The sequence below is a fragment of the Triturus cristatus genome, chromosome 3_1, assembly GCF_964204655.1.
Source record: "Triturus cristatus chromosome 3_1, aTriCri1.1, whole genome shotgun sequence".
NCBI lineage: Eukaryota > Metazoa > Chordata > Amphibia > Caudata > Salamandridae > Triturus > Triturus cristatus.
This window is the reverse complement of record NC_140583.1, coordinates 209,573,141-209,594,804: the sequence shown is the minus strand read 5'-3', so window position 1 is coordinate 209,594,804 and position 21,664 is coordinate 209,573,141. Positions and strand designations below refer to the sequence as shown.

General features: G+C 48.1%; 1 protein-coding gene across 3 annotated transcripts in view; it reads left to right on the top strand.

Annotated features, from left to right (window-relative positions):
- The window catches only part of LOC146859938 (mucosa-associated lymphoid tissue lymphoma translocation protein 1-like), a 1,299,471-nt gene that overhangs the window by 1,197,819 nt on the left and 79,988 nt on the right, over positions 1-21,664 (top strand). For all 3 annotated transcript variants that reach the window (XM_085643681.1, XM_085643683.1, XM_085643682.1), the window contains one exon: positions 12,656-12,807. In XM_085643681.1, the coding sequence (XP_085499807.1) occupies positions 12,656-12,807 (152 nt within the window). The remainder of the gene's footprint in view (positions 1-12,655; positions 12,808-21,664) is intronic.

Genomic DNA, 21,664 nt, shown 5'->3' with positions numbered 1-21,664 from the left:
ACCTGTCGAACAATCGGGTAGGACTGAGAAACAAGTGAGTCAGCTGAAAGATACCATGAAACCCATACCAGCAATCATCCATATATTAAATGCTACCATTAAATATCTCCAAGTCTAAAATGGGGATCTTAAATCTATATCACAGCACAATAATCTTTGCATGACCGGAATAGTGGGGTACACACTTGGGGCCTCATGTAGGAAGCCAAATACCGGTCGGTAACGGCCGATTTTCGGTAATTATACCGTTACCGACCGGTATTTTGGATTTTGAGATGTAGGGGGAGAATTTCATGATTCGGTATTTATCGAATCGGTAAAATTACCGAATCGGTAATAGTTCGAGGCATGTGGGCTGCTGAATTCATATCTGTGCATAGATCGCCGCCTAGTGTTGGGTCCGGATGTTTGCACGTTGTTGTCCTGGAAGAGTCTTCGAAGTTTCCTGGGATAGGTGACTCCTCCCCTGGACTACAGTGCGCATGGGCATCCTCTCCATCCTCAGATTGTTTTTTTCCGCCGTTGGGTTCGGATGTGCTTATCTTGACTCAAGTTAGGAAAAACTTTTTACAGGCCAAAAGGCCTTTAGTTCGCGTCGGTACTGTTCCCGATCGGTATCGATAGTTATTTGTTAGTTTACTAACTTCCAGAAACCAACTTTTTCGCATCATACCCGACCATCGACCCGATATCGACGATGGAATCGAGAACGCCCTTCAAGCGGTGCCCTGTATGCAATGCGAAATATCCCCATGTCGACGTCCACCCGGTGTGCAACAAATGCCTTTCACCGGATCACGACGAGTCCACATGTATGGCCTGTGCCCGATTCCGATCCAAGAAGACTCTCCGGAATCGTCGAGCAGCGAGGCTCGAAGCGCAGCAAGCGGTACCGGCCCCGACTGACATCTTCAACGCCGAGGACGAAGATGTGCAAGACGTGGAGAACCTACCCTCCAGCCCCGCTTCCGAACACGACTCTGGATCGGAAGACGTCGAATGACAACTATTCCAAAGAGACGAAGCCGACACCGAGGTAGGAGACTACAATGAGGCCTTAGGGGCCGAAGAGAGTAGCTCCGGTGACGAGCAAGGCCTACCCGAACAGACTTTGGATATCCCAGTGCGTCAGTCTGTGGCTCCGGTCGAGGGATCGCCTTCGGGCTTTACCCAAGACCTATCCCGCATCCATTCGGCCCCGCCCTCTGGCCCGGCCTCGGACATTAAGCGGCAGCTTATACTACCCAAAACGGCTGGTTTCCCTTCATCGAAACCGAAAGCCGTCTCGGTTCCGCAGAAACCGAAACTAAAAGTCACACTGGTCGTATCGAAGCCCACCACGCCTTCGACGCCAGCCAAACCCGTCGGCACCGACCGCACCAAACGGGACTTCGGTGCCGAGCTTGCAGCAGCCGACGTCAGCGCCGACGCACGGAAAAAGACCATCGGTACCGCCAAGCCGCCTCGGCTCCCGGCACCGAAACAATCGGCTCCGACCACAAAGGTCAAAATGGCTGCTGGATCTCACACCACTTCCAAAACAGCACCAAAGGCACAATCATCAACGCCGTCGACAGCTACTACCTCTCCTCGACTCGATGACCCCGTGGCACCGAAGACGTCCACGCCTGCCTCAACGGAACCGGTCGGCGCCAAAGAACCGTCGGCGTTCCAGGTGCGGCAAGTTTCAGCGTCCTTGCAACGCATCAAAGATAAGGCAGCCCTCCAGGACACATCAAGCTCCGAGCCGAAAAAGGCTCAAAAAGCTTCTCCGGCACCGGCCAACATCACTTTTGGCCTGCCACCATCCACGGCGCCAAAACTGTTCGAAATCAGAACACGTGTCACCCACACCAGGATCACACCTGCAGAACACTCTCCTACGGAGACGTCGCCTTCACACATCATCGATGCCGCAACAGGCAGAATGATGCTTCACAAAAGGAGGATAACTTCTGAGCCAGCTTTGGACTCCTACCGGATCCCACTAAAGAAAAAGCTGCCAGTGGATTCGGAACCACTTCTTTACGAGCCTCTCCATGCCTCTTACCAAGATCCACAGTCCTTCTCTCCGACACACTCCGACACAGACGTTTTGGAGGACTACATGGGTGACCACGTCCCCTACCCCGGAGAGATGGACCCTCAAGGCCAACAGGACCCTGACCAAGCTTGGGATGACCCTGTAGACTCGGGTGCACCTATGGATACACAGGACCCGCAACTCTATAGAGCAAAAACGTCTCCCACAGAGGACACTGCCGCATTCAACGCCCTCATTGAACGTGCTGCGGCCAAGCATGGTGTTCAACTCCACTCTGACACCATCGAGGACGATTTTCTCATGGACACTTTCGCATCCTCAGAAAAACATGTTAAAACTCTACCCATGTTGAAAGGTGTCCTCAAACCAGCAAAGGACATTTTCAAAGAACCCACCAGGGCCAGAGTAATAAACCCCAGAATCGACAAAAAATATAGGTCAGCGCCTGGGGATCCTACCTATATTAGAGGACAGTTGCCTCTAGATTCCATAGTAGTCGCGAATGCTCGTAAACGGGCGCACTCGCAGACGACTGGGGATGCCCCTCTCCCGGACAAAGAGTCCAAGGTGTTAGAGACCTCCGGCAAACGGGTTGCGGCCCAAGCAGCTAACATATGGCGTATTGCCAATACTCAAGCGCTCCTGGCTCGCTACGACCGAGCGCATTATGACACACTAGAAACATTACTACTACATCTCCCTGACCAATACAAAGAGGGAGCAGAGATCCTCATCAGAGAGGGACAACTCCTCACAAACGCATCCATCACGTGTGCACTGGATGCCACAGATACAGCTGCCAGAGCCATAAACACTAGCGTCATGTTACGACGACACGCCTGGTTACGAATCTCCGGATTAAAACCCGAGGTGCAAAATAACATCCTCAACCAGCCGGTCAACCCAGACTACTTATTCGGGCCAGAGGTTGACACCACACTAGAAAAACTAAAAAAGGACACAGACACTGCAAAGTCCATGGGGGCTCTCCAAACGCAGACCTTTCGGAGTGGCTCCTTTCGTCGCCCCGGTAATAGAGGAGCAGGTAGAGGACAGGGGTCACAGCAAACCTACAACAAGGGCAACACCCAAAGTACCTACGATAAAAACACCAGGGGTGGATATCGTGGTTCAAGCACAAAGGGCAGAGGACGCGGATACGGCAATACCAGATCCTCTCCCAAACACAAACAGTGACGCCCTCTCCCTTCCTCCCGACCACACAACACCTGTCGGGGAAAAGTTGCAAAAGTTCCTGGACACGTGGAACTCCATCACCACGGACAGGTGGGTCAAAGATATTATCAAACACGGTTACTGCCTAGAATTAACCTCTACTCCACCCACAATACCCCCAAAACACCGTCCTATGTCCTCAGAGCACTTAGCGCTATTACAGCAGGAAGTGCTAAGCATGATGCAAAAAGGCGCAATAGAGGTCGTACCCGTCCACGAGCAAGGTACAGGGGTGTACTCCCTGTACTTTTTAATACCAAAAAAGGACGGGTCACTCAGACCTATACTAGACCTGAGACCCCTCAACCGCTATATTCTTTCGGAGCATTTCCACATGCTCACCCTGCAACAAGTCCTCCCACTGCTCAAACAGGGAGACTTCCTGGCCACACTAGACCTCAAAGATGCGTATTTCCACATACCCATTCACCCATCACACAGGAAATATCTCAGGTTCACTATTCAAGGGCAGCACTACCAATTCAAGGTTCTTCCCTTCGGCGTCACAACAGCACCCAGAGTTTTCACAAAGTGCCTAGCTACTGTGGCGGCACATCTACGGAGGCAGCACATACACGTCTACCCTTACCTGGACGACTGGCTTGTTCAAGCAAAGTCAGCCCAGCAATGTGCCAGCCACATGTCCCGCACCATTCACCTCCTTCACAGTCTGGGGTTCTCACTAAATTACCCAAAATCACATCTCCAACCCGCACACGTACAACAGTACCTAGGTGCGACCATAGACACTCTGGCGGCCACAGCTCAGCCAAATTTAGTGAGAATCAACAGCATGCAAATGCTGATTTCCAAGTTCAAACCACAACACTCCCTTCCCGCACGAGTGTTCATGCAGTTGATAGGCATGATGGCCTCCTGCATTTTCATAGTCCCACACGCGAGACTACATATGCGCCCGCTTCAGGAGTGCTTAGCACGTCAATGGAACCAGGCCCACGGACAACTAAAAGACCTAGTGTTGGTGAGCGGTCGGGCATACAACTCTCTGCATTGGTGGAATCCACAAAACCTTTGCAAAGGCCGACCGTTCCAAGAGCCTGTTCCACAAATAATACTGACAGCGGACGCGTCTCTCCAGGGATGGGGAGCTCATGTACTCAACTACACAGTGCAGGGACTATGGACAACACAACAAAAGAAGATGCACATCAACCTTCTAGAACTGATGGCAATCTTCCTGGCTATGAAAGCATTCAAAGTACACTTGTGCAACAAAGTCGTGTTGATCCGGACGGACAACATGACTGCCATGTACTACATACAGAAGCAGGGAGGAACACACTCTCCACAGTTGTCTCATCTGGCTCAGAGCATGTGGAAGTGGGCCATTCAGAGGAACATGTTCCTCATGGCGGAACACCTCCCCGGCAAGGACAACCAGATGGCGGATCTGCTCAGCCGACACAGCCACCAGATGCACGAGTGGGAGTTACACCCATCAGTACTCCAACCGTACTTCCAGCAATGGGGTCATCCAGAGATAGACCTATTCGCCACAAGCGAAAACGCAAAATGCCAAAGCTTTGCCGCCAGGTTCCCACATCCACAGTCGCAGGGCAATGCGATATGGATGAACTGGTCCGGCAGATTTGCGTACGCTTTTCCCCCAGCACCGTTGATACCGCTGGTGGCTCGCAAACTCAGACAACACTCACTGACACTCGTCCTGGTTGCTCCAACGTGGGCACGCCAGCCATGGTACACCACTTTTCTCGAACTTTCCGTGGTGCCAAATCAAAGGCTGCGGATCAAACCCGCGCATTTAACGCAGAACCATGGAGAGATTCAGCACCCAGATCCGCAACAGCTGAACCTGGCAATCTGGCTCCTGAAGTCCTAGAGTTTGGCTACCTAAACCTGCCACCTGACTGTATGGACATCATTAAGGAAGCTAGAAGACCCACTACCAGAGCTTGCTATGCAGCCAAATGGAAAAGATTTGTCATCTATTGCAATAATAATGACATTAACCCGCTAGACGCATCCATCCAAAACATAATTTGTTACCTCTTGCACCTATACCGATGCAATCTGGCGTACACCTCGATACGTGTCCATTTAACCGCAATATCAGCCTATCTCCAGAACAGGCAGCACCTCTCTTTATTCAGAGTGCCTGCCATCAAAGCATTCTTGGAAGGTCTCAAACGAGTAATTCCTCCAAGCCACCCACCGGCTCCGATGTGGAACCTCAACTTGGTCCTCACACGCCTGATGGGTCCACCCTTTGAACCTCTACACTCATGCGAGATTCAATTCCTTACCTGGAAAGTAGCTTTCCTAGTAGCGATCACTTCTTTAAGAAGAGTTAGTGAACTCCAGGCACTAACCGTTCAAGAGCCATTTATACAGGTTCACGCCAACAGGGTCGTACTACGTACCAACCCCAAATTCATGCCCAAGGTGATATCGCAGTTCCACATGAATCAAACTATTGAACTGCCCGTTTTCTTTCAAAACCCACAAACTGTCGCAGAAAGAGCACTCCATACACTAGATGTGAAGAGAGCCCTCATGTACTATATCGACAGGACTAAGATCTTTAGGAAGACTAAACAACTTTTCGTTGCCTTTGCCCCACACCACAAAGGTAACGCTATCTCCAAAGCAGGTATAGCCAGATGGATCGTTAAATGTATTCAAATTTGCTATCAAAAGGCTAAACGCACATTAACGATTCCCCCACGAGCCCACTCAACACGCAAGTTAGGGGCCTCCATGGCTTTCCTGGGAAACATCCCTTTGCATGATATATGTAGAGCAGCCACCTGGTCCACTACACACACATTTACCAAACACTATTGTGTAGATGTGCAATCAAAACAGCAGGCAGCTGTAGGACAGGCTGTTCTCAAAACTCTTTTTCAGACTGCTGCAGCTGGCACTGGTAGCCGCCGCTAATAGGAGGTACTGCTATGTATTCTATGCACAGATATGAATTCAGCAGCCCACATGCCTCGAACTGAATATGCTACTTACCAGTATGCATCTGTTCTTGGCATGTAGGGCTGCTGACATTCATATCGCCCTCCCTCCTCCCCTGCGCCTGTAGCAGCTGCAGCTCTCAGAATTACTGTAACCATGGTCATCACTTTCTGTATCTACTCCATCACTGCCACAATGGCGAAAAACAATCTGAGGATGGAGAGGATGCCCATGCGCACTGTAGTCCAGGGGAGGAGTCACCTATCCCAGGATACTTCGAAGACTCTTCCAGGACAACAACGTGCAAACATCCGGACCCAACACTAGGCGGCGATCTATGCACAGATATGAATGTCAGCAGCCCTACATGCCAAGAACAGATGCATACTGGTAAGTAGCATATTCATTACCGATTCGGTACATTTACCGATTCGGTAAATACCGAATCATGAAATGAGATGTGTGTGGTGGGTGTGGGGATTCGTTATTTACCACCAACTAAAGGTTGGTGGTAAATGACGAGTAGGTGACAAAAAGCATTTTTGTGCACGTTTAAGTGTGCAATGTGGCAGACATACATGCCCTTAGGGCATGTATGTGCGCCACATGTGCACACATGGCCGAATCAGGGGTGCAACAGGGTGTCAATGTGACACCCTGCCACCCTTGCATGTGCTCCCCCATTACCGAATCGGTATTTACCGATTCGGTAATGAGGCATACCTTCCCATCAATGGGAAGGTATGCCTCATTACCGAATCGGTAAATACCGATTCGGTAATTACCGAATTTTTCCGATTCGGTAATATTTACCGACTCATTACTACATTGCATTTACCACTTCATAAATACCGAATCGGTATGATTCGGTATTTATGAAGTGGTAAATGCCAGCCCACCTACATAAGGCCCTATCAGCCTCATGCATCAAGCCAAAATCCAGTCGGTAAAATACCGAATCGTTATTAGCTCCCGGTAGCGAGTCCCAAATACCCAATCCCAATGCATCAACCCAAAACGTGAGCAAATAACGAATCGCTAAATAAATATCCGATAACATACCGAATCGCTAATACCCAAAATGCTAAGTTACCGAATCGCTATATACTGAATTAGCAGTTACCCAAATCACTATTAGCTCCCGGAAAGTGCCAATAGCAAATAACGAATCGCACCCCAATGCAACAAAACTCGCTAATAACGAAAATACCAAAAATCGCTATTTTGCAAGAGCTAAATAAGGGGAATCAAAACCTGGAGGTAAAGTAAAAAAAAAAAAAAAAAAGATAATGCAAAAAAAAATTCTACATGTGCAAATGATTGAGGCAATCACTAAACCCTTAAATGTGGCCCAGGAGACCCTGTTGGCTCCCACAAAATGGCTGCCCTCTACGTGCTTGCAAGGAGGATGCGGATCAATGCAGCAGGACAGCGCAGGAGAAGGGTCCACGAGCAAGTTTTCAGACTGCGCATAACCTTGCTCGGGCAGAATGAGGACGAGGTGTACCAGAAGTATCGCCTCAATCGTGCTATGATCATGCGCCTGATTGCAGACCTGGAACCATTACTGCAGCACCAGACACACCGGACAAATGCAATCCCTGCGCACGTTCAGGTCCTATGCAGCCTGCACCTACTGGCCTCAGGGAGTTTCCAGGGGGTAATTGCGGTGGCCGGAGGTGTTTCGCAAAGCGCACTGTCACGCTTCTTCAAGAAATTCCTAGATGCCATGCTGACAATGTTCCACACACACATCAGCTTCCCCACAACCCCACAGCAGTTGGACCGCACCAAATAGGCTTTCTACCAGGTGGCACAATTCCCACATGTGATTGGATGCATCGACTGCACGCATATCCCCATATGTCCTCCCGCAGCAAATGAGTACATATTCCGGAACCGCAAGTCATACCACTCGATCAACGTGCAGGTTGTGTGCGATGCCAATAACATCATAACGGACCTAGTGGCACAATTCCCAGGGAGCACACACGACTCCTACATCTTCCGCCACAGTGGAATGCACAGGCGACTAATCAACGGAGAATTTGGAGAGGGACTCCTGCTAGGTACGTAGAAATACGCTTCCCCACACCAACACCACACATGTATGTACATCACCAATGCTAAGTCTATGCTTCTATCTTCTATGTGACAGTGCCTACGCCCTGCGTGAATACATACTCACCCCATACTTAAATCCAGCAACCCCGCAGGAACATCGCTACAACGCTGCACACATCAGCACTAGGAATGTGATAGAGAGGACTTTTGGGATTCTCAAGAGCCGCTTCCGAATCCTCCACAAGACTGGTGGTGCCATGCTATACCAACCTGAAACATGCTGTCGGATAATTGCTGTATGTGCAATGCTGCACAACTTTGCCACCAGAAGGGGGATACCCATAGAGGTGGACAGGGATGACGACCACCGGGCTGACCAACCACCCGCCCAACAACGACAGGCACACATCCCAAACACAGCAGAGGGCCATAGGAGGCGGACATACATAATGCAAAATCATTTTTGAAACATGGGAAAATGAGACATTACAAGTTAGTTTGGGGTGCAACTGTTTAATGCACAGTAGCACTGAGGATTGTGCAACAAAACTAGCATTGTAAATCATGCTCCAATTGCATTATTGTAAATAAAAGGTGCCTTAAAGTCACGCCTGTGCATACACAGTGATTGGATGGCCATGGTTGCCCCACCATGGTCCTGCATGCATGTCCAACTGTCTAGTGGCGCTTCCCACGTACCCCAAGCCTCCGCTCAGGTGTATCCAATGCCTCACCACGGCCTGGCCCCGCGGAGGCACGCGAACTGCGGCGCCTGGTGCTGGCCTCTGGCAGTGACACGCTGCTGACACTGGAGGCAGCCTCACTTGTGTCATCCCCTCCCAATGCAGCAGCACTGCATGTGCTGCTCTGAAGGTGTTCCACAGCAGTGGTGATGTGTCCTAGTGACTTCGCGACATCCCCGCAGAAGTGCCCAAGGTCCACCTGCAGGGAGACTGAGCGGCGTGCCAACACTGCGGTGCTGTTGCTGTGCCGTGTTATGGCCTTGGTAGCGGCGGCGGAATGCAACATTTGCTGCCGGTGACTCCTCTTATGGCACTCATGGCCCTCCCTCGTGGCACGGGTGAGCTCATGTACCTCCTCCCTGAGCTGAGCATTGCCCTCTGCAACCGCAGTGGTCATGTCCCTGACCGCCGTGCTCATGTCCGTGACTGCTGCAGTCATGGCGCGCATCTCCCTAGCAAGGCGCACGATATTGCAGCTAATGTTAGCCACATGTCGTCCCTGCATGCGCTGTGTACGCAGCATCCTCTCCTCGATTGCAGAGGTTGTTGGGACATCCTGTTCGGCTGAGGAGACGGAACTGCGACGAGCCCTGTGCCGCCGTGAGTGTCTTGCACCTCCAGGTGGTGCATCAGGTGGTGTGTATGTGCGCTTCCTGGGTGCCAATTGCGAGGTGGGTGTTTCCATCTCCTGCAAGGGCGCAACTTGGGACCTGCGCCTCTGCGCTATTGTGGCTGTAGTAGCTGCAGCCTGTTTGGCTGGTGCCGTTGCTTGTGGCGCTGGCGCTGGTGCTGGTGCCGTAGCTTGTGGCGCTGGTGGAGGTGCCGTAGCTTGTGGCACTGGTGGTGGTGGTGCTGTTGGGGTGGCAGGTGTTGGCGATGCATGCGCGTCCTGCGCTGTCTCTTGGTCTGACTCGACGGGTGTTTCCGAGATGATCAGCTGGCCGCTGTCGTCCGAATCCCCAGGTGATGCATCTGTGTGTGAAACAGTGCATGGTTAGTGGGATAATTACAACTACATAGTGTTGTACACATAAATGTCCCTCTGTGGTCCACTAAATGAACAGTCTCCATCCATGTTCAACTGATGTGGTGTATGGTCATTGGATTTACGCCTGTACATGCACACTGGGCTGACTAGACTACAACTCCCAAGATGCACTAGTGTCATGTGTAAAGCTGTCTGTGCCAGAGCTGCATGGGGCATGGAAATGGATTTACGCTATGCTGGGTGTGGGCACAGGCATGCATCTTACCTTGGGCACTTGTGGCTGCGCCGGACGTGTCCATCTGGGTCACCCCCACGACGGCTTCCCGCTCTATCGTCCCTTCCACAAGGTCCTCCAGGGCTGTGTTGGCTGGTGCTGTAGATGGTCCGCCTCCAGTCCTGCTCGCCTCCCGGAGCCTCTCCGCAATCCTCTCTTTGGCACGCTTCCGCAGGTCGTACCACCTTTTTTTGAGGTCGTCGATGCTGCGGGTCGTGACGCCAACTGTATTCACCCTCTCACGGATGCGCAGCCATATGCGCCGCTTCTCCTGCTCAGGCACCTTGAGGGACAGCTTGCCAAAGAGGCGGTCGTGTTTGCTGGAGACTCCCTCGATAAGGTACTCGAGCTCCCTGTCAGAAAATTTCCGCTTTCGCTTGCGTGCTGACTCAGCGCTGGATGGCACTTCCTGCGCCATGATGTGTGTATCTTTGGATTTGCAGAGTCGGTGTGGCCTCACTCTGCACAGGCAGTCTTCCTTCCCAGCTCCTGTCTGCTCCTCTGTCGAGGCTATGTGGGTGGGGCTGCAGTATTTCCTGGTTGGTGATGTCATCTGCACGTTCCCGGAGCGACGCGGCAAATTGCGATTTCGCTATTACCGAAAAGGTAATAGCTAACTCGGTATTACCGAACTCGCTATTAGCTAATTCGGTATCACCGAACTCGCAATTTGCTAATGGGAGTTTGCATGCCCCGCTATAGAGAAATCGGTAAATTTAGCGATTTTTAAGGAATCGCTAAATTTTACCGAATCTGTTGATGCATGCCATATACCGATTCCTTAATGGCGATTCCTTATTTTTCGCTATTAAGGAATCGGTATTCGTTTGGTTGATGCATATGCCCCTATGTCTTTATAAATGTGTTTGTAACTGGTGGAGATATGTCCTCGGTGTTCAGGTGAAACTGTAAGTATTGAATGTATGTGAATTGAATTGTCCGAGAAAGGCCAGATATGTGATGGCATGGTGTTAAAATTGTAGTGTTGCAGCACACGCATGTTACACCCGGTACATATCAACTTTGGTAAAGAATGGGTATGTCATCCCTGTTTTATTTTTTATTTTTCACACACTCCAGGGAGTACTCATGTCAGATTTTAGTAGGCTCAATATTTCTGCTGATGAAGGCCAATATAGATACATTAACGGGGTCATGTTCACATTAATCATTATTTTTGCCCATAACCTGAATTCCCCGGTTGGCTAGGAGAATGTGTTGGACTTGTGTACAGATTCTGTAGACACACACTTTATAAGGCCTGTGAACTTTAATACTGTGCTGCAGTTTTCTCTTGACAGGTCCATCGCTATTGGCTGATCTGTTTCGAAATATGTTGTAAGCATTCAAAAACTAAGGCAGTTACGTAAAATGATTCATGCCTGAAGATACTCTAAATTCAGAGTGAGGTACCTAGTTTACGTATTAGTCATCCACACAAGTGGCATCTTCCTGCATATGTTTAATATTGGTGTCCAAAGGGCTAACGCACTGGTTGGAGAAGGCAGAAGCCTATCCCTGGTATTGGTTTGATCATTCAGCGGTGGTGGCTAATTTGAAGATTCCAAGTGTTAGATATCTATAATTTTTTTTTTTAATTTCAAATCGTTTTCATTGAAAAAGAAATAGAAAAAGACAAGACATACAATAAATGACATATGAAATCCCAGTACAAAACAGACAGCTAGTACCTGAGAACTGGCAAGTCTATAGATGGGTCACACCCATCACGGACATATATGGATACAAATTCCTCACACACATAGCAGTAAAATCAATAGGTCGGGACAGTAATTCAGGCCCTCACGTCCGAGAACATGGACTAGCTTATACCAAGTTAAATTAAATTAATGTAAAGAAAATTAAACTAAGATATGTCATGAAACCACGCTCAGCACACCAAGATCCGATTGCGCTATGTTGATTGGGCGCCCTAATTGCCAGTGCCTTATTTCATGTGTGTTGCCTTTCCAAGTCCGCCACGCCCGTTACTCTATAGCTTAAACGGCACATTTCCGTATCTTCCATTCAGGGTGGGTCAAATGAGAACGAAGATCTATCTAGGGCCTTCCATAACCTCTTGTGAGGAGCACGCCATGGGGAGGAATGCAGAGCTGGATTGTCAGCTCCTCTTAAAAACGAGAGCCACTCCTGCCAAACCCTGAATGATACCTAGGAGGCGCTTTTCCATTTACACAGCACCACCTTACAGGCTAGAGTAAGCAATACATCTATAATTTATAATGTTCCTATTTAATTAATAACAAAAGATGCTAGTGTTGCTGCTTTTTATCTTTTGTGATTTACTAGCTAATACGTTATTGTGATTTATGTCATTATAATCTTGTGTATGATTCCAGAACTACCAAAGCAATCATTAAAGTTCCCATGCGGCGTGGAAGTAGAACTCACTTTCCACACTGTCTTCTCTAACATAATGCACGTGTATGCCAAACTGAAGTGGCTACCCCCTCAAATGGCTGACGTCCGGGTTCTTCTTTGCAAACCATTGGTAAGTTAACAATGTCTTTATTATTTCATCATTATTCATGTATTTTAATATTTTAACAATAGTATGCCAGCAAGCAGCCACAGGTTTTATCTTTGTCTCCCTCACTGTTTGGGGTTGAATAGGGATCTTTGTATCTATCTATAGATCAGGAAGTGATAACTTCCCTTAAAAGATAGAACATGGATGTTGGAAAGTGGTTCATTAATTGGAGTGGACAAGTGACCACTTAAAAGGATAAGAGCACCACCTGCTAGAGTTCACACACATTGAATAAAAGAAAAAGCTGTGCTCAATCCAAGGTAACATGATACGAAGCAGTCAGGCTTAAATCAAAAACAATGTGTAAGGTATTTAAGCAGAGCATATGCAGTAGAAAAGGTCACATAAAACACAATAAAATTCAACAACCAATTTGAAAATAAAGAGACTATATTTATTAATTATGAATAAAGTAAGACCAAAACAATAAAAATACAATTATGAGAAACAGAGATATGAATTTTTAAATATTTTTGTGAAAACAGTTTAAAAAAGCACAAAGTTCCAATGACATTCTATGGACATGGAAGGCCAAGTCTATGCCTGATTTTAGGCTAACCACGATGATGCCCCAGTCAATTACAGGAAAAAAGTTCTCTCCGCAGGACAAATCTGAAATTGTAGTCTTTGCTGTGGAACTGCTGGTCGGATACCTACTGCAGGTTGAGTCCACCTAATTCTTTGGAGATTTTGAGATTTTTGCTTGAAAATGTTTTTGTCCTAAAACAGAACATGACTTTGTGTTTGTTTTTCAGAAATGTTGGAGACTTTCAGGGGGACAAATCTAATAGTCAATGCGAAGTCATGGAACTGACATCAGAGTAGTTTTTCACAGTAGGTCCCCTTGCCTCTGGAGCAAATGTTTTCAGAAGTTTCCAAACTTTTTCCAGGTGCAAAGTCCAGTTCATGTTCCAGTTGCCACTGGTCAGGTCTGGATTGTATCAAAAGACCTCTTGCAGCTTGTTGTGTCCCCGTAGCCACTGAAGAGGTCAGTGATCTGACCCTTGGAGTCCACTTTGTCCTGGGTATAAAGGGGGGCAGCTCCAGTCCTTCAGAGCTCCTCCCAGGTCACAGAGGGCTGTTCTTCTACAAGTCCAGAAAGTGTTCTGAGGAAGGCGAAATGAGGGTCCCAATTTGTGGGGTTCATCTGGCTATGGGGGCGAGGGGGATGACTCCTGACCACCTCCTAACCAATGGGGTAAAAGGTCCCAGGGGAAACCCAACCAACTTTTTAAGTAGTTCTTGTCTGCCCCTCTGCAAAATTCCCACAGACGTGGAACCCCTTCTCCCCTTATTCGGAGCCTGTGCGCCAAGTAGCTTTCCTCCCTTTGGGTTTGGTGCAAGCCTGCCTAAAGGAGAAATTTTGGGGCTTTCCAAGTGCAACCTAACATTTAATTGTGACAGGTCAGGCCCCTTTGAAATTAAGTTCCTGAGGCCACTCCAACTGGTCTTCCTTTCAGGTGAAGTAAGTCCCCTCCCACGCCATCGAATGTGCTCTAGGAGCAGGTTTAACAACTCTTTCACACCTAATTCAGGCCAAGATCAGCTAGGCAGTTGCTGGAGAGCTAGTGAAAATTAACCTCCAGCAGGTTCAGGCATGTTAAAGGCAACTTTTTAAAATATACACTTCCAATATATTAAATACATATCCAACCATTATATTTAAATTGTATTAAATATAGGTCTTTGAAAGAAGCCTGTAGCTGGTACAGGTCAAAATGTATAGATTAAAGTGTATAATCTATACATTAACTTTTCCTATGTACCAGCTACAGCCTGCCCAATGACAGTGTCGTTGTGGGCCTAGTCACTGAGACAACATTCCATTTCTAATGTCACACAAGTTTCTCTCTTTAATATTGTGCACCCTACCTTGTGGGCAGCAACATGTCCTTAGTGGTGACTTATTTAATATTTATAATCCGGTTATCCTACCTGACAAAAGGGTAATTTTGACAGATATCTGCAGCATGGTTCAAACTGCTGCAGCCAACCTGCTTAGGGTAGGCCTGAAGGCATGTTGCCACTGTAGTGGATGCCACTGGTGTATTTCTGCACCATATACCATGGCATTATGTATAATTTAAATGTGCCAATCTGGTTTTAAGCCATTTTCTACATGTTTTAGATGTTAGGCCACATCGCTGGGCACTAGATAGTAGTGTCTCGGTGTTGGCGGTCAAGATTAACAGCAGGTGAGTCCAAGAAAACTGGGGATGACCACCTAAAAAGGAATCACTTTGCAAAAGCACTAACAAATGGGACCACACTGGAAGAGCTAAGAAAGGGCCTCATGACTGGGCTGTATTCCTTTTTTAAATTGTCAAAGACAGTGTGGCCCCACACTGCAATCATGATCGGACCTTTTTAACACACAATGCATTACTTTATCTTAGCAACTATTTGAACTGGAACCAAAATCTGGTAAACTACTTACCAATGAATCTTAAGGTCCCACACCAGCCCACTTTCAGTACAAAGGGACTATATTGATGGAAAAATGAAGTTGAGAGGGATGTGGGAAGAGTCTTTTAAACACAAATGCGATGCTTCTAGATGCCAAGAAAAAAAATATTTAGGAAAATGTCAGTTGATTCCAAAGGCCTAGTGGATACCAAAATTCATAGGCCCCTCACTCATATGTCGGTGATAGAGCTAATTAATCAGTGTTCCTCCCACCCCAACTGCTGCAACTTCTTCCTCACAGCGAGAGACCCTTTAAAAGAGGGACCGGACCAGAGGAACTACTTTAAGGACCCTGAACTCAAAGCATCCCTGCTAGCTGTATGGAAAGTATTACAAAAGGCAAAGAGCTCCATAGCAGTGGGTCGAAGCAGCTTTAGCATAATTCTGTGTAACAGTAACATGCTATAGTGGGTCAGTACACTCTCATGGCTATGTATGGCTATGAATTTCAAAAGGAGCAATTCTGAAGAACTGGAAAGGAGCACCCCTATTTGGTGCTCTTGATGAACCAGATTCTTAGGTGTGGCGCCACGGCCAGGGTGACTGACTCCGGAATCTGGGGATCATGGTTCGATCCCCGGCGCCAGAGGCAGATTAGTCCAGCTCCATGTGACTCTGGGCAATAGCTTGGTTAATCTTCCCAACGGCCCCCAGCGCCTAGAGACCCTTACGTGTGATTGTTCACGCATTACAAATGTGGATTATCATTATTATTATTACAAGATGATTGCACTTCAGGATAATGCTGGTAAACCTTTTACACACGTTTTGATTACTGGTGATGCTAATCATCCTCGTTAGTAAGGCATTCCAGGCATTCCAGCAGGTGTATTTCGTGGCTTCAGCTGTGGCATTCCTTATTTCAAGTCTATCCTAACCTAACAAGGAACCCAGCAGTTTCGTGGGAGAGACCGAGGAGCTCATCGCCCCTGTGGTCAAGGTCAGTGTGCTGCTCAGTCCACACACCACCCCAACCCACACCCCCACCTTGAAAGCCTCTTTAGTGCACCCTTTGTGTCGCAGCCACTCGGTGGGAGGCAGAATCCACTGATACTATCCAGACAGGCAAGCAGTCACATAAGATAGGTGGGTCCTCCAAATTGTTTGCAAAGGCTATGCCTTACCCTTCCTTTCATCCCCACCTTCCACCATCTACCCAACGTCTGACGGAGGGCCCTATCTCCATTTTATGGCAGGAGGTGCCAGCCTGTTTTTTCCTAACAGTTTTATATAGCTTTAACTCGACCCAAAGGTATTGGAGCACTTTACATGAGCACCAGATACATTACACAGGATGCTTTCTTTAGGCCAAAGGGGCTATTGAGCAGAAGTAGGATGTGGTTGTTGTTCCTGCTTCTTTCTGGTGCCCAAGAAGGACAGAGGTCTTCGGTCTATTCTAGATCTGCACCCTCTCAATTTCTTCCACTGCAAGGAGAAGTTTCAGGGCTTTTCGAGACTAGATAGTGCCGTTGGACGTGCAGGATCCCTATTTCCATATTCCTATCTGTGTGGAAACAGATGTTTGCAGGTTCAACCCCTCCCTTTTTGCCCCATTTTGACGACTAGGCCCCTTCCCTTGGTTTTGTGGCTGCACACTGTGCTCGTGCCAGTCCACAGGGAATTTTGAGGAACCTTCATGACTGCCAACGGCCCTTGGCAAAAGATTGCTGTAATGCAACTATGATAGTTGTTTTCCCTCGCGCTCCATCCTGTGCGGCTTATAAGGGAGGCAGCTCCTCCTTATTGCTTCCCGCTCCTGGTCTCTCATTTGTTGCTGAGAGCCACTGCTCCATCACTGTGCTTTGGTCCTGGGGAGCTGGGCGCAGCATACAGCAGGGAGGTCAGTCACTGCTAGGCGGTGCCGGTGTCAAGCTTGGGTGTTCGTTTGGAGGATAAGCAGAGGAGGAGGCTAGGAGGAAGCACCACGTCTCTTTCCTGGTGATTGCAGTTTATTTTTCAGGAATTCTTTGGGAATCCCAGGATGTCCTCCGGATCTTCTGGGTCTTCTGCTTCTTTTACCAACTGCTGCTAGTGAGAAGTACTTAATTACCAGAGCGAACAAGTGGACATTACTCAGAGGATGGTGGGGGCAGCTGAAGTTTCCTTTACGAAGGGGAGGTGAGCAAATGTATTAAGTAATACCCCTTTGAGGGGTCCAGAATCCCAGGACGAGTGCTGCACTTGTCCGGGGGGAAGCTCCGGTCAAGTGTGGGGCTCGTCCAAACCCAGAGGAGGCTGGGCTGGTCCACCCCCTCTGGTTGTTCACTGGAAGGTGCTTGATATGAAATATTTTATATTGGACCCCATTGACAGGTTGGCCAATTTGATCATCCATCATGGTAAAAAAGAAAATCATCGGGCAGTAACCAAGACTAATTTTTCAGTAAATCGCACTTCCATTGACACAGTGTGTGCAAAGGGCTGTGAGGGTAATAAGCACTGAAATAGCATTGATAGAATGATTTTCCAGAAGTGTAGATAACATTCCAACCCTTCCCTAGCCTACGCCTCAGTTTCTGTACCAGCAATTGCTTCGACGTCGGCTGTGGAGGGTAACATCAACAGTCCTTATTGTTCAACCTGTAAGAGGACAAAACGGGGGGCCCATGCCAGGCAAAGTGAGGGTTCTAGTTAGACTTCATCCTCCGACCCCACCCCTACCCCTTTCCTAATTTTGCCAGGAGATTCAGTTATCACCACCCTATCTCCTCTTCATATAAAAAGCCTTGTGGATGCCTGTTGCACCACGTTTAAAGTATTTTTGCAGCAGAGCTTTTACCTTCACTCGAGCGACTAAAAAGTATTAAATCACAGCTTGTAGCCATTTCTCTGCAGCAGTAACCTGTTGCTACAGCATCAAATGCTACCGAGGTGATTCATTTGTAAGCACGTCCTCAAACCAGCTTTTTGTGCTTAGGCTTTACCAGGGGAAAGCATGGCTCCACTGCTTAGCACAAGTTGTGCTAATTCCTTCTCCAAGACATCTGGGTGCAGTTTGTACTCTAGGTTACACATTTCACTACCAAGAGTGGGCACATTTGGCCAAAGGGGTGTACATGAATCTTTAAAACCCATTAGGGCAGAGCAAAATGAGAGGGAAGCCGGTTCTGAACCCCATGCATGTTTTCATCAACCTACTTTCTGCTGACTGTCTCTATGTGGCAGTCAGCAGAAAGGTGATCCCTTGGCAAAACTACAGTCACTAGACAGTGTCCAATGTATCTGGCCTTTATGGGCCTTTAAACAGGTTTTGATTCTGTTAATCACACTAAGCTGTGGTTGAAGTTGTTAGAGCTGGAGTAGAGGAAGCTCTGGTAAAATTCCTGTACATTTTGCACGACAACCTAGCTTCTAAAGTAAGATTAGGCCCATAAGGAGAAATGTCACTCTTTCACGTTGGCTAGAGGAGTGTGCCAAGGTTGCATTTTGGCCCCGCAAACCATGGCAAAGCCCAAGCCTTCCTTTTTAATATTTGTAAGTCCCCCCTAAAGCAGGCCTAATGAGCCATTAAGGCAGGGTGCATTATTTTAAAAGTTGCCCCTGTAGTTTTATGTTTTAAAGGTCCTGACAGTAAACTCCAACATTGTCGTTTCTACTGTTAAAAGACTAGTAGCCCCATTTGTGAGTGCAGGTTGACCACTGAGAAGCATTTTTCAGTTTGCTGCGCTCCTTTTTGGTTTCTCCAGTGCCCTGTGGGTGTTCACGAAAGTGATGGCAGTGGAGGCAACCCCCCTTCGGGGGTCAGGAGTGCCAGATTTCCCCTACCTAGACAACTGGCTGATGAAAGCAGACTCCACCCAGGCAGTCATCCAACACCTCCAGGTGACAGTGAACCTACTTCCATCTTTAGGGTTAGTTATCACCGTGCCATTGTCATACCAGACTTTCCCAGACACTCACTTTCATCAGAGCCATTCTGGACACAGGACTGTTTTGTGCCTTTCCTCCGGGGAAGAGTGTCCAGGACATTCAGCTACTATGCCCATTTTACAGCGTCAGTCCTGGATTTAAGTGAGGTCGACTCTGAGGCTACTGGGACTAATGGTCTCCAGCATCCTGCTGGTCAAGTGTATGAGGTAGCATATGCCGGCACTGCAGTGGGATCTGAAGTCCCAGTAGGCTCATCATCAAGTGGACCTCTCCAAAAACATTCAGAACTCGGAGGAGACTGCAAAAGATCTACAGCAGAACCCTTTCCCTTCCCCACCCAAAACTGTCAGTGGTGACTGATTCATTGCTTTTGGGTTGGAGTGGCCATCTGGAAGAAGTGGAGATCAGAGGCCCAGCTCCATATCAACCTTCGAGAGCTGTGGGCCATCTGGTTGGTGCCGAAAAACCTTCCTTCCATCCATCAAGTGGATATTGGTGCTAACTTACAACACTGCGATGGGGTGGAGGGGTCACGGACTGTGTGCTAGGAGTGCTTGCACCTCTGGAAATGACTGGACCACCACAGTATCTTCCTGGTGTCGAACCACCTGGTGGGCTCTCTGAAACGCCCAAGTGGATGAACTCCACTGTCTGCACAAGTGGCAGTGACACCCATAGGTGGCTCAAGGTTTCTTCTGCGAATAGGCAGAACCTTGGCTTGATCTATTGCCGCCAATAAGAATGCGCAATGTCAGCACTTCTGCACATGGAGTTTCAAAGGGGTACCCTAAGGAAAGGGAGTGGAACTCTGAAATCCAGTGTGCCTTTCTGCCAATACCACTTCTGCCCTGCGATCTCAAAAACATCAGGACAGATCTGGCCCAAGTCATCCTAGTAGCTCCGGACTGGGCACAGAGTATGGTATTCAGAACTTCTGGGCTTGAACATCTGTCCTCCAATCAGTCTGCCCCTCAGGGAGAATCGCAGCAGAACGATCAGGGTCTCCACCCCAGGCTCCGCAATCTCCACCTTCATGCGTCAAGATTGAGCAGCCACAGCTCAACATTTTTTACCTTCCTGTGGAGGTGGTTTTTAGCAGCCAGGCCTCCCTTGACAAAAACTGTATATGCCTGTCGTTGTGTCAAATTTGTGGTTTGGTGCTGTGCTTCCCTGATTGAATTCCTCCAGGTTGAACTGACTGATGTTTTATTATTTGTGCTGTCTTTTCGCTGCAAGGCCTTACTCTGGGCATAGTTAGAGGTTATCTTTGAACCTGCTCAGCTTCTTATAGTTGCCTGATCAGCCCTCTTTATTTAAATCACCAGTTGTGATGGGTTTTTGAAAGGGCTGCAACATGTTTCCCCATCTCCGATTGCAATGCCCTATTGGAACCTCAATCTTGCCCTTGCAAATATGATGCATACTCCATTCGGGCCACTCCACAGTTGTCCTTTATGGCTTCTCACTACTAAAACTGTGTTCCTAGTCGCCATCACCTCGGCATGGCGTTCAAATGAGCTTGAAGCTTTGTGTGTTCATCCTCCATATATCACCTTCTTCCCAACAGGCTGGCTCTGTGTACAAGGGAATCCTTTCTCCTGAAAATTGTGAGGCTGTTCTGCGTTCTATGCTTCATCTCACCCCTGTAAGTAGGAGAATTGCTTGGACCCTAAAATAATGCTCAACTTTTACATTGATGGCACCAAAGAGTACCGAGTGGGCAATCAGTTCTTTGTGGGGTTCGCCGAATTGAAAAGAAGCAAGGCGGGCTGAAGAATACCATCTCATGCTCGATCGTGCTCTTCAATCAGATCTGTTATGCACTGGCGAGGACATAACTACAGGAAAGACTAACAGGCACATGCTTCAATGTTGGCTTTTGCGATTTCTTAATTGCGATTTTTAAGGAATCGCAATAGCCTATGCATATAGAAATCGCTTTAAAAATAGCAATTTCTAAACATTCCTTAATTGCGACTCGGAATACCTCCCCATTCATTCCTATGGGCCTAGAAGCCCATAGGAATGAATGGGAAGACATTCTCAGTTTGCGATTCTCAATTAGAGAATCACAAATTGAGAATGCAATTTCAAGGGTGCCAGGGTGTCAAAAGAACACCCTGTTGCACCCCTGAAATCTGCATATGAGTACATCTTGCACACACACATGCCCCAAGGGCATGTGTGTGTGTAAAATGGAACTTTGAAAAATGCACTTTAGTTCAACTTCAGATACTGGCGTGCTCTCTCCACCGACTGTGGCTATGGAGAAGGGGGCATCTTAGGCCCTGGTGGTCAAGAGGGCAGCGGATGTCCTTGGACTGATGCTGCCCTCAGTGGAGGTCAGGACTAATCTCCTGACTGTAGTGCTTCAGCCTGGGGCTTCCACCTCAGAACCCCTTTTGCCCTATAATGTAGCACTTACTGATGTCTTTCTAGGCATATGGTCCAAGCCTAGCACAGGGGCTCCTTTGAATAGGAC